We start from the raw sequence: 16912 nt of genomic DNA, 5'->3' as shown, positions 1-16912 counted from the left end.
TGGACAAAAGCACCCCAATAAAGTTCGATCTCAGTTGAAGATCAATTCTTTACGGTTCTCATTACAGTAGCACCCGAAACCTTTTAACCACTGTCGTTTCTCTCTAATTACTATAAAAAGTTTTTAATGTTGGAAAATGAAATCGTAACCATTTTTATAAAATATTATTTTTCATTAGGAGAAAGGTATAATTAATGGCCAGGGCTCCGAATTATCAAAACACAACAGGACATCGTATTTTCATATTTATTATAGGAAAATAATCATTGCGCCCATTTAAAATCTATTAATTTTCGCTAATGTGAAAATTATAATAATTCGGATAAGATTTAGACTGATATGTGATTTATGTGGGCTATTAATACGGTAAACTGCTACTTTTATGTATCAAGGAACAAGAGATGGAGTGTTATCACGGCCTGTCACCTACGCACACATGTGTATTAAGGCTTCGTCACCAAAACACACGCACACATACGGCTATATACCAAATACGTTGCGGTATCCGAACAACGTAAGAAGTCATATAAGAGGCGCATCTTTGAGTTTGCACATTTTAGTATTAAAAGCCCGTCGCTGGCGAGCGGGGCATGTTAGCGAATTTTAGCACGTAACGAACTTAGCCGGCACTGTATTGAGGCTTTAACTTGTGTTGTATATTGACCGAGGAACGAACCCCTAACTGACTGACGGCCTGCAGGGCCAACACCTGCGCCATGGGGCGGGGGTTACAATTTTTTATTTTGGTGAGTTTTGTTAAGTTTTTAAGTTTTACCATTAATTTATTACTAATCCCTATTTCTTATAAGATTAAATAGTTTAATTTAAATTTATAGCAAACTTAAAATATATTTATTTATGCTAATAATTATACAATAGCTTTGAATTTTAAAATATTCAAAATTGTATTTATTTTGCAATATAAAACCAAACTAAATAATAAATGCTAATATTTAAATTAAAATATTAAATCTTAATTTCTAATATATATATTGCTGTTGAATTTTAATTATAAAAATTATGTTAGTATACTATATTTTTAAGTATCTATGAAAAACATTTCTGTAATTTAATAAATGTTAAATATTAATTTATTCGTAAGAATCATGTTTTCGTTGTTGAGATTTATTAAAGACAAAAGATCCTGCTCTTCATGGGACTGATCGAGCAGAAATAAGTTTTTAGCAGCCTTGACCTTTTCTTTGGATCTTATCACATTGTGAGTCATCGCCCAAAAACACAAAAATTTGCGTGTTCTTAGCGCAATTTACTTTATTAAATAATAATTTATAAAATTAAGTTGAAGATAATTTTATAGATGATGATAAAAAGTAGTTTGTCATATTTATATGTACAAGTAAAATTAAATTTATATATTTATATTCGGACGACAAATCAAAGGTCCAATGTATTTTAAGTCAATAAACCGTGAACCGTGAAAAAAAAACGGCAGACGGAACCTTACAACGAGTAAGCCGGTCTTTGAGATCGATATCCTTTTTTAACCAATACAATTGTATTAATACACGATATAATCACAAATTCATTCGTTTAAAATTTTTCCAACAAAACTTCTTCAAGTTAATTTAAAATTTAAATCTTTATTTGTTGCCACGTGTTACCTAATACTGCTGTCGTATTTCTACTTCACTGGATTTCCTTGACAATATCAACAAAAGCCATTAAAATATTCTACAATAATATGCTAAATGTATCTACTATTATACAAAAAACATCAAGTTATACAATATAACTAATAATACATATTAATTGAGTTATTTTAACAAGGTAGAAATAACAATATAACAACCGAATCTAATATTAATCGGCTGTACATATTACACAAAAACATATCTTGTTAACAATTAATTTAACTTAGAATTTTTATTTTAACTATTAAATAAATTATATTTACATTCTTAATAATAATCATGGTTTTCAAATACCAATAATTTCTATCCTTTGCAAGAACTTGTTACTAAATATAAAGGACCCACTTTTGCAACAAATTTATACTTGGTAGATGCACAGACAGACATGCAAGATGAATTTTAATATATTTAAACTCCTCTTGTTAATGGTATTCGAATTATCACAAAAACAACTAATAATTTTTGTTTTTACCGAACGCATGTTTTGTTGTACTGTAATGGAGCCAAATTGTCTTACACTTAAAAAATAATAATAAAGTTGAATGTCCTCTAAAATGGCTTCTGACAAATCAAGATTTAGATCATTATAAAACAAAATGATGTCTACAATTTTGGGAACTTGATCCATTATGCCAACTGCGTTGACAATTTCCTTAGAATTATCACATGCGCAGAACATATTTCTCGAAAAAGAAAAAACGTATGGATCAAACAGACAAACTAGACCAAACTTAAAATGAGACAAAACCTATAAATTTAAGAAATTAGTAGTAGAGTAATGACAAAATTAAAACTCTAAGCCATCGCTCTCAACATATAAGACGTCTAAATATTGGAAAGTCAACTTGAGCCACAATAGAGATATTAGAGCAGACGTCTAGAGTCCATTGAATGGAATAATAGAACAAAAGGTTTGAAAGAAAAAACCAGGTCCGTTTCGTCGGAAAACATGTCACCAGACATAGTAACCGTAAAAGCGTATTGTAAGCTCTATATAATAGGAATAGTGCCCTCGGACAGACGGTGACTAGGTTACGTGTGCCGTTAAAAGATCATCGTGAGGACGATGACGTAGGATCTGACTCAGACATCTCATCCTCACGTTACTTAGCAATTAAGTCGTTTACCTTCATAATGTTGAATATCGATTATCTCGCCTGATTAATTTCGACAGTTAAATAAATACTAATATTTACTTTTTTACTAATTTAAATCGAACAAGAACTTATTGAAGCAAATATTTGAAATAAATGTCAATAACCAGATTTGGTTAGATCGGTGAATTTTAATATTAATATTCGTGGTAAAAAAATACGGCTTAAGTTGCTATCATGAGTTCAGTAGTTTCAACGTTTATCCTAATGATAAAGCAAACAAATAGTGTTAGCGTATAATACTAGTATTGGACAATATGTTAACGATTACAAGGGCGTTTTACCAACATGTTATGCAACTTTTGTATCAGGCTGTAAACCTAGATTTCAAGACCAACAGTACTGTAATTCGTAACGTTATTATCATCGATTATTTTACTTAGCAAATAGTGTTGCGGCCTCGCCATTTCGACGCGCCTCTTGGACTTTCATATTTTTAAAATTTTCTTTTTGACATCTTTTCAGTATTGACGTTTTGTTTTACATCTTGTAGATTTTTCTTTGATATAAATTTATCTTGTTCGCATTTTTATCCCGTGTCTTTTTATAAAAAAAATTATCATCAGCTTAATCCAAAATTAATCAGTTCCCGCGTCAGACAATTGATTTGTATCTTCCAACTTTAATTTTAAATCGTTAGAAATATAGATCGTGTTTCTATTTATCAACGGTCAATATACAAATTCACACGGGAGAGGCCCAAACATCAATAATACATGATTATATTGAGATTAACAATACGACATATTCATTTGAAATGATTGAACCGTACGTCTTTAGAATATTTACTATCTAATTACAGATCCCCAACATTGCAATAAAAAATATTACGTTCCTTTACATATTCAAATTATAGAAGTTTCTTTGAATAATTTAAGTGAATGAAGTTTAGTTGAGAGCATAATTTGCGAACTCCCGACGAAACGTAATAACGTATATTTTTTAGTGTCGGAAGGAAAATTGGGCAAAATTATATAAATTATATAAGAACGGTGAAAGAAGGTAAGATAATTTGACGAACCTGCAGAAATGTATGCACTTTGTGGAAATAAACCTTTATTATGTATGTATACGTTTATTTAAAACTAGCTTTTACCCGCGACTCCGTCCGCGCGGAATAAAAAAAATTTGAAAACGAGGTAAAAATTATCCTATGTCCTTTTCCTGGTTCTAAGCTACTTGCCCACAAAATTTCAGTCAAAACGATTCAGCCATTCTTGAGTTATAAATGGTGTAACTAACACAACTTTCTTTTATATATATATAGATATTTACACGTAAGTCTATTTTTCAAATTTATTTTCAGTATCTCTTTTATCAACTTTACTTTTTGTTTACTTTTATTATTAAGAAAGTGAAAAATTAAAAGTGTAATAAAAAGTTTTGAATTGTTGTTGTCCAACAATAGTTATAACTTTGAATTTTACAATACTTTACTTTCTTTTTAATAAATAGACAAATGTATGTTTTATCATAGCCGGGTCATTAGACTCATTTGCAAAAAATGACAAAACTTAATGGATTAGGGACAATGACATCGTCGATTTATGTCGCACAATTTAATAGGCGTGTCACACACATTGTGTTGTCAATCAAAACATCTCTTAAACTGATAAAGTATATAAGTTTATCTCTAATCATATTAACGTAACAATTGTTACCAATAATAGTTTTATTTAATAGACCGGTCTACTATAGTATTAGTAGTTAAAAGTATTAATGAAAACTAAACACGATTATAAGTTAAGACTTCCGTCACTACTGAATTGCATCTTGTATATGTTAATGCAGTACATAAAGGACTTTGAAAAAGTAATTCTTGTAAAAAAAAAATAGTTTTGTATGCGAACGTAGTTACCTCAATAAAGATTTTGTGGACGACCTAAAAATAAATTGGAACAAAATGTAAAATTATACTACAAAATAAAAGGTAAATAAAAGAAAGGTACTGCAGTTCTAGAGTACCGAGGAAAAAAGGTAAAAAAACACTATTTGAACTGAAACACGGTAACGTTTGAGCACAACCGGTTGTCGGTACAAAAGATATACATGAAAAGCCATTGGCTTTTTTTTCACCTCACATTATTTAGACACGTGAATTCGAAAAGTTCTACTTTCTTTTTCTTTTTTAACCTATCACTGAAAAATAAATCTCGATATTTCTTATTTCCGTTTTTTTGATTTGGGAATAAACCACTCTAACACAACCATTAGTATAAAAGACTTCAACGTTTGTAATAAAAACCATTTTTTTACATTACGTACGAGTGTGTCTGGAAAAATAAATTATCAAAATGTAAAAAAAAACATATAATCTGTATACTTGTAGACAATTTCATCTATGAGATTGATATTACACTACACATTTATTTTGTAAAAGATAAACAAAAAACTAGTCAAGGAAACTTTAAAATGTTTTCATAACAGTGATTTTTAGCGCTTGCCTTAAAATATCATTTAGTTATGCTAGATTGGCCCAATTGACTAAAATACCATCAAAAATTATAAATTAATCTGGTTTGGACGATAGTTTTATTACAAAATCTTAAATAAAGCTTATTTATCAGAGCAGATAGCTTTCAAATATCGTTAAAATTCAGGAATGTCAACAGTCCACGTCTACGGTTTGATATTTCGTTAATGAGTCATCACTATTTTAAATCTAACGTTGATACAAACAATATTCCGGTTGTAAAACTAAAAGCCGAGTAAGATATTAAACAAGATATTCGCGAACAGCCCGGAATAGTTTAAAGGTTGAGGATGCTCGCCGGCTCACCTCTGACAGATCATGATGTAATCCTTACGAATGGCGGCCACTAAATCAATGATTTCAACTACTTAATAGCAGAACTAGAGAAAATGTAAGATTACATACATGTAAGATTGGTATGTCGAAGATATGTAAATAACAAAACTAAAACTGTCACACCTTACTCTGGTACTCTCATTTGTATTATTATAAAATGTCGTTGGAATATTAGGGGGATACTTAATGAAAAAATGGTCACAATTTGCAATATTGAGACTGCAGTCTACAAAATAAAAGTAGGATCTACATTGCGCTAATAAAAATATAAAGGATTATACTGCTTATAAAATGATCTTTTTTTAAAATATAACGAACATTTTAGTGAATAATGTTTAAAAAATCGCAATAAATTTAAACTTGTCCAATTAAGTTTTGGAGTAAAAAACACTTTTATTTTAGATCTAATTTTAATGCAGGCTATTGAACCGGGCGTCTACCGGATGTTTGAATCTCCTGTCTCAATTGCGATCACAACCTTACCGGATCAATCAATCAATATTTTTTTATTCGTTTTAAACATAAAACAAGTAGCACGATCTTAACCTTTCCTATAATGTAAATATACATTGACGGCAATGAAACATTTTGATAGATTGCTCACAATTTGCAAGTACCTCCTTTTTTTTGTTCAAAACTTATACAAAATGTTTACTTTAATTCACTGCCGCAGAGTCATTAAATGCCTCCTTTTATTTTACATTTACTATGAGCTATCTACACTCTGGTTTTGCCTTACCTAACAACTTTAAAAGTATTAGTTAAGTACTAGACAGTCCCAAGTGTACTAACGAACAAGAATTTTTTTAAGATTTATTGAAGTTGATTTAAAATTCGTGACAACAATATTACATTTTTAAAACACAGATAACCATTTTTTTTAATAGAAACTTCATAGAGGTTAACAAAAAACTCAACAACCTAAAATAACTAAGAATTGAAGTGACGTAAAAAAATATTTTAAGAACAATGTCTTTAGTTGTCTGTTGATTATCTATCTTCTGATATTATAATATCTTCTCTTTTTACTTCAGATATCGTTTTTTGGACGTGTAGATGTAAACTTTTCTATCTTAAAGCAACGACATTAAGTATCCCAATAAAAAAACATTGTTTATTCCTGTTAATCTTCTACAATAGTATAATGAAGTTGTCATAAAAACTTATATGATAATTCGGAATGCCTCGTCGAGGTCGAAAAAAAAACGCCAACGTCTTCCGCTATGAGACTGAAAATATTTGATAATACTTAAAAGATTTAATCTACGTGTGACATATTGTTGTCAGAAATAATTGTTGTTAATTGGTTATAAAAATAGAGTCCGATCAAATTATACTATTGCATATACTAATAAACTGAACACGCAAAATCGTCTGAAGTATATTTCTTTAAGCCGACTAAACACCATCAATTCAAACTGAACATTCGGTATGTTACGTTAAAATCTACGAGTGTACATAAAGGTTACAATGTTGCAAAACTGAAAGTGTGTAGCCGGCTTTATTAAGTTATTATGTTAAAGACTTAAACCATTGTTCCGTAAAACTTAAGCCTTTCGCAACATACATATGTACGTCTGGTCGGAACGTAGGCCAAGTATAGCAATACAACCTTAAAACATATAAATACGACGATAAATCACCATATGTCTGCTTAATAAAATTCTTTAACAGAAATGGAATGTTAAACAAGAGGTCATTCATTTCGTTATGTAATTGTCTGTATTTGTAAGGACCGAGCTTGATATACTACTCATTTAATAATAGTAACAACTGTCTATACAAGTTCAATGCAAATATTTAAATTGCAGTTATTTTTCTTACAAATTGCAAAAAATACACAATTATTTTTTTCTTTTCATGAAATAGGCTTATCTTCTTTTTTGGTGCCATCTTCTAACGAAGGTTGGCGATCATCATAGCAACAAATAAATAACATTAAACGATAATAATGCTCAAACACTAAAGCTGAATATAAATTAAATGCTCAAAATATAAATAATTATAAAATTCATTAAAATATTTCCCCTTGCAGTTTATGAATGAAAAGATTAGATAAAGTGAAGTCATTGACTTCTAAAATTAACTAAATCAAATAATAATATTTACATCAATTCAACAATTTACGACACTTTAATGTTGTGATTGATTCAATTAGAATACATAATATATCAATTTCATTGACAAAACTAGATCATTTGTTAAAATTATTCACACGACTTGTTGCTACAAGGCTAAAGAATTGATAACGAACGAAAACTATAAAGAGGTAAACTTAATATTTTTTTTTATATTCGCTGTATAATAAAACTTTCTCTTGAAATACATTGGTCGATAATAAAACACTTGTAAATAACTTTTCAAGTATTTTTCAGTCTGTTCAATTTTTTTTTTCACACATAATATTAATACGAAATAAAAACATTCAACATAAGACTGTATTAGTTCTTTGAAACGTATTCGTAACATTAAATAAATCATTAATATAAAAACTTCTAATAAGTAATACATACGAGTAAGTGATTAACGAATACTGATCTATTTTTGATATTTTTTACTTAATTCTAATCTTATCACTTAACACATTTATTTAGTTACCTTACGCTTCTCATATCCTCCTAGACTATACAAATGTAAAGTAAAATATTTTGACATAATGTTACAAAATTTAATAGCGACACGCATCTTAAAGTTTGGTAATCAGTGTCTTCGATAGTTCGACAGTTTGACATCAAAGGTTAGTAAAATCACCTGACACTTTCACTGGTGCACAGGCACGGTATACTGTCGGTTTGACGTCTGATGCCGGATGCAAGCGACCTTCGACAGTTTGTAAAGCCACTTAACGCTTAAAATGGCTTCCAAACATTAGTGAGTGTGTGACATAATCTGATGGCGTCACCCATCGGAACCTTGACATATTGTACCAAACATTTCGATTGACTACGAACTTTGACTTCGTTAATTTAAATACGATTGCATTAATATAATAATCGATGACATTAACTGTTTTGATTGATAGCACGAGACTTGTATTGTTTAACATTAAAGTTGTCTTTCAACTAAATGGTATCTAATGGTATTAACATATAATAGTTTTATATATTAATGTATGACGGGATATGATCTATATCACATCTATAATCGATCATCGGGTCAAATCAAGAATTATCTTTCTAAATAAAATTAAAATTAAGTAATAGTAGTAACATTATATCAATTAGGAACGGCTGAACGGCACGTATGGTCGTACGGTGACGGCACCGACTAGTTTGGGACCTGTCGGGCGTCGTTATAATTCTCACGAAAGCTTCAACAATTTAATAATAATATTAGTTAGCTATCAATAACTATTAAATTAGAGAAAAAATATTGTAATATGAAAATTCTGATACCACTAGACCATGCAACCTTAATTATCCTCAAAAAATTGACAATTAAATAACAGCTCATCATTGAGATATTTAATAATAGTACTTTTTGTAGGAAATATAGAATAAGCTTGTCTTTGTCATTAATATAGTGCGGTCAAGACTATAATTCCATTGCATCAACTTGCATCCCGACAGAATAAAAAATGCAAATTCGTCTGTAAGCGGCGAGTTACAAAGTAAACCAGATTTAATCTCTAGTAAAAAAGTTGTCTTACCTTTTTAACCGGAATTCTTCGTGAAAAATAAAAGCCTTAATAAAAAATTAGACGGATAAAAGAATTAAGAATGCTTTTTAAAGAAGGATAACTTGAGACAAACATAAATTGCAAACAAAGAAGTCTCACAAGTAATTTAACATTCGTATAGCTAATGCTAAGTTATTTAAGACATCGTAACTTAACGGTGCTTTTTAAGTTTGCTTGTAATCTCCGTCAAAACTTCTTATTTTGTTTTCTGCTCTTCATACAGACTACCATTTGGCGCGGTCCCAGTTAACCGATCGAACCTCATCCACATTTATAAACCTATGCATACATCCTTGTCGGTTACTATTCCTCACCTAAATATTATTATCTTATTAAAAACAAAAATTGATTCTACATTATTCCATTAATTTTTAAACAATACTGGAAAAGTCTACGACGCTATCTTATATCCGCTTTAAAATAGATGTCTCTATTTCTTGAATAATCGTCCTAATAAATATGTAGATAAAATGTGAACAGTTTTCAGACTTAAATTGATATCATGTTTGAAAATACTATTAATATTAGTACTATGTATGCTAATAATCACCTAGCACTATGTATTTCTATGTTTTTCATATGAAATTAGTTAAAGATTTTGTTGTTGTTGACAAGGACTCATGTTTATTAATTTTAATTCACGTTACAAAAACAAGATCTTCAAATTAACAAACAAGTAATATGTTTGTTGGATTTAAATGTTTCATACATAAAGAGATTGTAATGTGCTTTACCCCACTTGGTCTTCATTTTAGAGACTGTGAGCTTATCATCTGCTTTAGATGTGCATTGAGTTGTTTAACTAATCGAAGTATAAAAAACACGCGCCAAAGAGTAGTAACAGTCCGCGTTGCGTCGTTTCACTATCCACTCGTGATAAAGAACATATAGAACAAAAATACTAGGACATAAACACATTTTAAAGTCTATAAGTTACGGTACATTGTCATTCTTTTGAAGCAATTTGTATAAACTTGTCACAATACTCGTTAAGGATTCTATGTCAAAAGTATTGTGTTGCGAATTTTCACTGTTAAAAAAATGCGGCTTTTTTCAAATGCTTACACGTATGTGCGATCAAACACATTTACACCTTGTATGTGTGTTTACATGAGTTAGAAACGACTGTAGTTTGCGAGGTTACGGTCACGGACGTCGGGGACATTGCTAAAATATAAACCAAACGCGTACCGAATCCTAATGTGATTTGTGTCGGCCTGAAACATAAAGTGAATATCCTAACCTCTTGATCCACATCGCCGTAATCTTTTGGGTTTATTTTAGCATAACAAACGCGGTCAGCAGCGTTCATTTACGTAAAAGATTCTTCGAAAATTTTGCATAATATAAAATAATCAATAGAAAGTTTTACCGTTTTGTAATAAGATTTTTTGAATTAGTATTTCTTAAGTCGCATATTAAATAATTGGTCAATAATTAAAAGGAAAAATAAAGTTAATAACAGGTTACATCTCTTCTGTTATTCAAACATATTGTTAAAGATATTTTGATGAATAACAATATTTTTAATATTGCGATTCACAAGTTTAATAGTAATAAATAATGTATTAATAGTATTTGACGAAAATTGTGCTTAGGAAATTCCTTCACATTAATTGCAAATTTCATGGACTGGAATTTAAACCTGTCATTAAGAGGAATTTCGAGTTTAATGTTCCGTTCTTACATAAAAGCTATGCGACAACCTCTTCCCAGTTACATTACACGTTAGAAGATTTTGTTAAGCTGTACCCTATTAAAGCCTCATCCATCAGTTAATATAAACTACACACATAAAATAACATATGGAAAATATTCCGTGGCTTGGGAATTTTGAATCGGACCATCAACCATATGAGTCACATTATCCAAGCATACAAAGTTAACAATGTTAACATCTATATTCTTTATCATTTTATGACATTACAAAGAAAACATGAAAATTTTTACATCTTCAATACGCCACTTTACTTCAAATAATCCAATATTAGTTTTAGCAGCAAAACAGAAGTTACCGCGCCGCGCCGCTCAATTAGCCAACAAAGCCATAATACAACTTAACTTTGTAAATATTGCTTAGCAAATTCCCTGCTCTTACTTCATTTAATACTCTAAAGTAAAAAGTACAAGATTTAATTAAATTGTTTTTATAGAAATAAAAAGTTACATATCTTTTAATTGTTACGTACATAAATTCTTTAAATCACATATAATGCAATTAATCAATGTCAATCGTTGATCATTTCATATCAACTTATCATTAATTATCAATATAACATTACAATGCTTAAAAACAATCATTACATTTCGTGAGATCGCATCTTAACATTTAATATTTACATTTACAATACAATCGAGTGACTCCTTGACAGTTTTGCAATTGATTACTGATTTACCTCACGAAGTGACATCAACATCGTAAAGAAATATTTTAGCGCCTCCTCCTTGTTACAACAGTATATTTGTGGAATGTTTCATAAGAATTGCATTAATATGACAATCTAAGTTTTTTTATAGTAGAAACAGACAAGTAAACAACTCTTATACTACGAGTATTTTAATTTAGTACAATCGCCGTATGTCAATTTTTTGCAGAAGACAAGGCGTAGAAAATTTTAACAGTAAGGAAGGACTAATCAAAAGTTAACATTTGAAAGTGAACTCGCATGTCGAGCGGTAATCGGTAATCGTAACTACTCGTAAAAGGAAATATAAAAGTATAAAGTAAAAATCCCTATTAACTTAATTAAAAAAAAATCTATTGATTCGCAGTGTAATGAAAATAATTAAAAATGATCTATTGAAACTGTTAACTTTTTGATTTTATTTTGTAAATCTTACTAATGTTATCCGAATTGTTGATGGATGGATGGACATTTGAAGGCATCTCCGGAACGTCTTAACGGATCTTGATGAAATTTGGCACAGATGTAGAAAATAGTCTGGAAGAACACATAAGCTACTTATTAGGTTTTTTTATACTAGCTGTCGCCCGCGACTCCGTCCGCGCGTAGCTAGTATATCATAAATAGGATGTAAAATATCCTTGAACTGTTATTATTACCAAGCTAAAAAATATTTATACAGCACAAGTAAACGTTTTTAAACGTAGGACGCTGGAATGCGAGTTTCATAAGATTTTAAAGGCAACTATTTTAACGACCATGTTTTAAATTATCATATTCATGACAAGCTTCTTATTCCGAAAATACAAAATGAAATTAGTGATATTGCGTTGGCAATCAACGGCTTTCCATGCATTCGTTTTTCAGTTTATTAACTTCATTCGACTTATAATAACTTAAACATATATTTATATAACTTAAACCTAGAGAATAATAACTTATAAGTATTTGTATTTTGTGTTAGTAAGTATAAGAATATACACAAACGGAAAAAAATTCTTGAATAGTCTAGGTCGGTCACGATGATAGAAAGCTCGGTTAATTAAATAATTTTGAGTTTTCAAATAAAAAGGGAAGTAATTAAATCATTTTCTTTTATAAATTTATGATATCTTAAAAAGTATAATACTTAATCTATGTATTTCCATACATATAAGATGAAAGGTGTGCCTTACTACTGTTTAGTTATTTATTGCGAAAAGAACCTAGTCCTAAACATGTGGCAATATCCTTTACTACGCTGAGACGCGTGTTTACAGCCATCTTAAATGTGCATACTTATTTGTGATAGAAACAATTCATACATGTTTATGTATACACACATGTAGCGTTGCCAAGCGTCCGGATAAAGCTAGATATAGGTAGGCTTTTTGATTGCGTGTCCGGCCAATATAAACGGTTTTCCGGCTTTTGTTAGGCTTTTTACATTTCCCAAACGAGAGTGTGCCTATTAATACTGACAATAATATAGGGTGTCCGACCTTTCTACTAAAATGTCCGGCCAAACTGGCTGGTCTGTCCGGCTAGAAGGTTTGGCGACCTTGCAACACTACACACATGGATGATTCGTTTTTTTTGAACACTAACTGCTAACGCCATACTCGTATAAAACTCACATATAATTATTGGTCAAAAGCAACGGAAAAGTTCAGTGAAAAGTATTAAATTAATACAAGAATAATATGAAACACTAACTTTTGAATTTATATTAAGGCTCTTTATCCGTGAACACATCATCATCATCATTATCAACCTGCCCTTATCCCTATGGAGGGTCGGCACAGTATGTACTACTCCTCCATACATCTCTATTAGCCGTCATAATATCTGAATTTAAACCCTTCTTACGCATATCCTCTTTCACACAATCCATCCATATTTTCTTTGGTCTTCCTCTACCTTTATAGCCATCCACAGTCAATCTCATTACTTTTTTGTTTATATGAACATCATCCCTCTGCATAACATGTCCAAACCATGCTAACCTTCTGCTCCTCAATTTCTCGATAATACGTTACCCGTGAAGACAAGGACCGGTTATAAGTTTTTATTCTTATTTTGTTTCTTTCTTAAATACGTGTATGTAAATATATTATAAGCATTTATATAATCTACATATTATTATTATACTTAACTTTTGTACATGAAAATTCTATGTACTATTTTATATCTTTAGAATTTAAGTTAATATTATAAAATATGAACCATCGCAGACTTATCAAGTTTTGCGAGAACATCGCAGAATGAAAATTTAAGTAACATTGCTATTTTTCTTTTCCAGGCGTCTCTGGTCATAACGGTGATCAACGGGGAATCCCCAAAGAACGTCACAAAGGCAGATATAGAAAAAAATATACGAGGAGCACGTCAATACGATCAAACGTACCCTAACGACAATGAAGTTGTAGTTGATATACAAGACGACGAGAAAAAGCAATACTATGAAACCAATTACGATACAAGTTAGTATTCTGTCTCATATGTAATTAGTGAGAGAGTAACAATCTTTGTATTGTATAGATTAGAAGAAATAGAATTATATAATACTTTTTAAGGAATTAAGTCAAAAAGTCCATAGTAGTTAAGTAAAAGTAACAAATTTTAATACTTATTTTTTTTTTATTCATCAGGTGCATACGGCTTTGGCTACGACGTTGGTCCGAACGGCCAGTTCCATCACGAGAACCGCGGCCCGGACGGAGTGACGTATGGTTGCTATGGTTATGTCGACCCTGACGGCTACCTACGCGCTACGCACTACGTGGCCGATAGTCACGGGTACCGCGTGGTCGAGCCGGAGAAGCCAGTCGAAGTCTTCCCCGATGAGAAGCATGAATACGATGAAAAGTAAGTGGTACTTTAACTTGCCATGATGAGATGATTAGATGTATCAATAATGTCTTGTAGATTTTTCAACCCTGTCTTCTATTAATATACCGATACCTCTATTGTTTGCAATTTTAAGCTTTGTTTTCATTCTTAATGTTAATAAACATCGATAAATTCACAAGCATAATTTTGTCTTTAGTGACGTATCTGGATCAACACCAGCCATACCTGGGCAAACGATACCATGGGAGAAACTGTACTTCCCGAAAGGTTGTGGGCGTACACCCGGTGGTGTGCCCCCAAGGCCGCCGCCGAAACCGACACGCCCGCCTCCCACCGTTGCACCGCGCCCTCCGCCCGACAGCGCCGGACAGACAAGCAACCCTAAACCAGGAGTCTTGCCACCAGGTAAGATTACACTCTGATATCTTTTAAGAGTGGAAAGGTTGTCCACCTCTTCATATTCCAGTATTTTGTTTTGGTACATCGAAAAATATACCAATTAAGATTTTTTTTATTATTTCACGTAATTCACGCACACGTTAAAATTAATCTTTATTGATTTTCAGGTGGAGGTGCTTCAAATGGACCCAATGGCCCATATGGACCCGGTTATTACCCGGGAACTCCTGGCTCCCCGGGGACACCGGGCACTCCAGGCACTCCAGGCACTCCCGGTACACCGGGTAGTCCAGGCTCTCCAGGCACTCCAGGCGGACCTGGTGGACCAGGCGGCCCCGGAGGACCAGGCGGACAATATGGACCAAGTGGCTCTGGGCCAAACGGGCCTGAAGGCTCCAACGGACCTAACGGGCCAAGTGGTCCTAACGGACCGTACGGACCAGGAGGCCCCAATGGACCATACGGACCTGGAGGTCCTAACGGACCGTATGGTCCTGGAGGACCCAATGGACCAGGAGGTAATCAGTGACGAATTTAAATGGTCTTTAATTTTTTATCAATGTAGAATTACTGAAGAACGATCCCAAGAAAATATAATATGAAAATTCCAGCTCAAAACACATAAGAACATATGTCACAGCAATATTTATTCTATATTAATTCTATATTATTTTGAATCGATTATTTGTATATCATAGGGCAAGGAGGTTATTACCCCGGCACACCAGGCACACCAGGCAGCCCAGGAAGTCCTGGTGGACCAGGCGGACCAGGAGGACCAGGCGGACCTGGTGGACCAGGCGGTCCTGGCGGCCCAGGTTCAGGTTCTGGAGGCGGTTACTACCCAGACAATGGACAAGGTATAGTACAATGACACTTGAATCTAATGTATCTACCGTAACTTTCTTTTTTGCAAAGGCACTCCTCCATACATAAGTAAGAGTGAACTCTACCATTTGGTATTTTTTGTTGGTACTCGGAATTGAATAAAAGAATCTGCCTTGGTTCATTTTGTTTTCTAATAAGGATTAAGACAAATTACCAACCGCAGATTTTCCGTCCAATTATGATATAAGTTCTTCGAATTCGACCTGTGCGGACGAAGTTCAAGGCCAACTGTGGGTTATCATTTTCTATATTTTTGTTTTTATTCACAGGTCAAGGTGGCCCTGGATCTGTAGGTTCGGGATCAGGGCCCGGCTCAGGCGGTGGATACTATCCAGGCGGTGGACAAGGTATGCTTATCAGACTATCTTTTTTTATTGAGATTAAGTGGAAGAGCAGTTAAAACAATTTTTGCACGCCAAACTCTATTAACTTAATATGTAATATATTATTTTTAATATCCGAATAGCAAGTGTGCGATTATTTTTTTTATATTTTACTGATAATAACGGGCGTTGGTCGAATTTATTAAATATTTTAATTCCAGGACAAGGGCCTAGTGGATCCGGTGGGGGATACTACCCAGGAGGCGGACAAGGTATTAACTAAATTAATTTGAATATTTCTACTCTAAACATAACGGCGTTCAATTAACGTTTTATAGATTATACGTTATCAGTCTTTAATTGAAAAAAAAAAAAAAAAAGTAATGTTTAAATAAAACTATCCTGTTGTAAAGTTGTATTATAAAGTTCTAATGCAGAATATACCACCGCTATGTATTGATTCAACTGTCTTATATTTCAGGACAAGGTGGTCCAGGCTCTGGAGGCGGGTATTATCCAGGCAGTGGACAAGGTGATAAATCTTTATTCAGATATTTGTTCAGCCATATGCAATCGTCTAAACCACTTTACTACTAAACTAGTTATCCCCCACGACTCCGTCCGCACGGAATTAAGAAAAATACGTAATAAGTAGCCTATATGTTTTTCCAGACTTTGTTCTACATCTGTGTATTTGTACATATTTGTTATTGCAAATTAGATGTTTTGTATTCAACTTCAGTGTGTATTTATCGAATCAATAAAATCCTA

General features: G+C 32.2%; 1 protein-coding gene across 1 annotated transcript; it reads left to right on the top strand.

Annotated features, from left to right (window-relative positions):
- Nucleotides 1-560: 560 nt before the first annotated feature.
- LOC106714776 (S-antigen protein-like) lies at nucleotides 561-16738 on the top strand. The gene is made up of 9 exons (XM_045678409.1): nucleotides 561-746; nucleotides 13981-14161; nucleotides 14330-14546; nucleotides 14728-14936; nucleotides 15098-15448; nucleotides 15629-15790; nucleotides 16088-16165; nucleotides 16363-16413; nucleotides 16623-16738. The coding sequence occupies exons 1-9, from the start codon at nucleotides 717-719 to the stop codon at nucleotides 16736-16738; spliced, it is 1395 nt and encodes a 464-aa protein (XP_045534365.1). The 5' UTR covers nucleotides 561-716.
- The last annotated feature ends 174 nt before the right edge of the window (nucleotides 16739-16912 follow it).

The sequence above is a fragment of the Papilio machaon genome, chromosome 6 (genome assembly GCF_912999745.1).
Source record: "Papilio machaon chromosome 6, ilPapMach1.1, whole genome shotgun sequence".
NCBI classification, from domain to species: domain Eukaryota; kingdom Metazoa; phylum Arthropoda; class Insecta; order Lepidoptera; family Papilionidae; genus Papilio; species Papilio machaon.
This window is presented reverse-complemented; position numbering and strand designations above follow the sequence as displayed.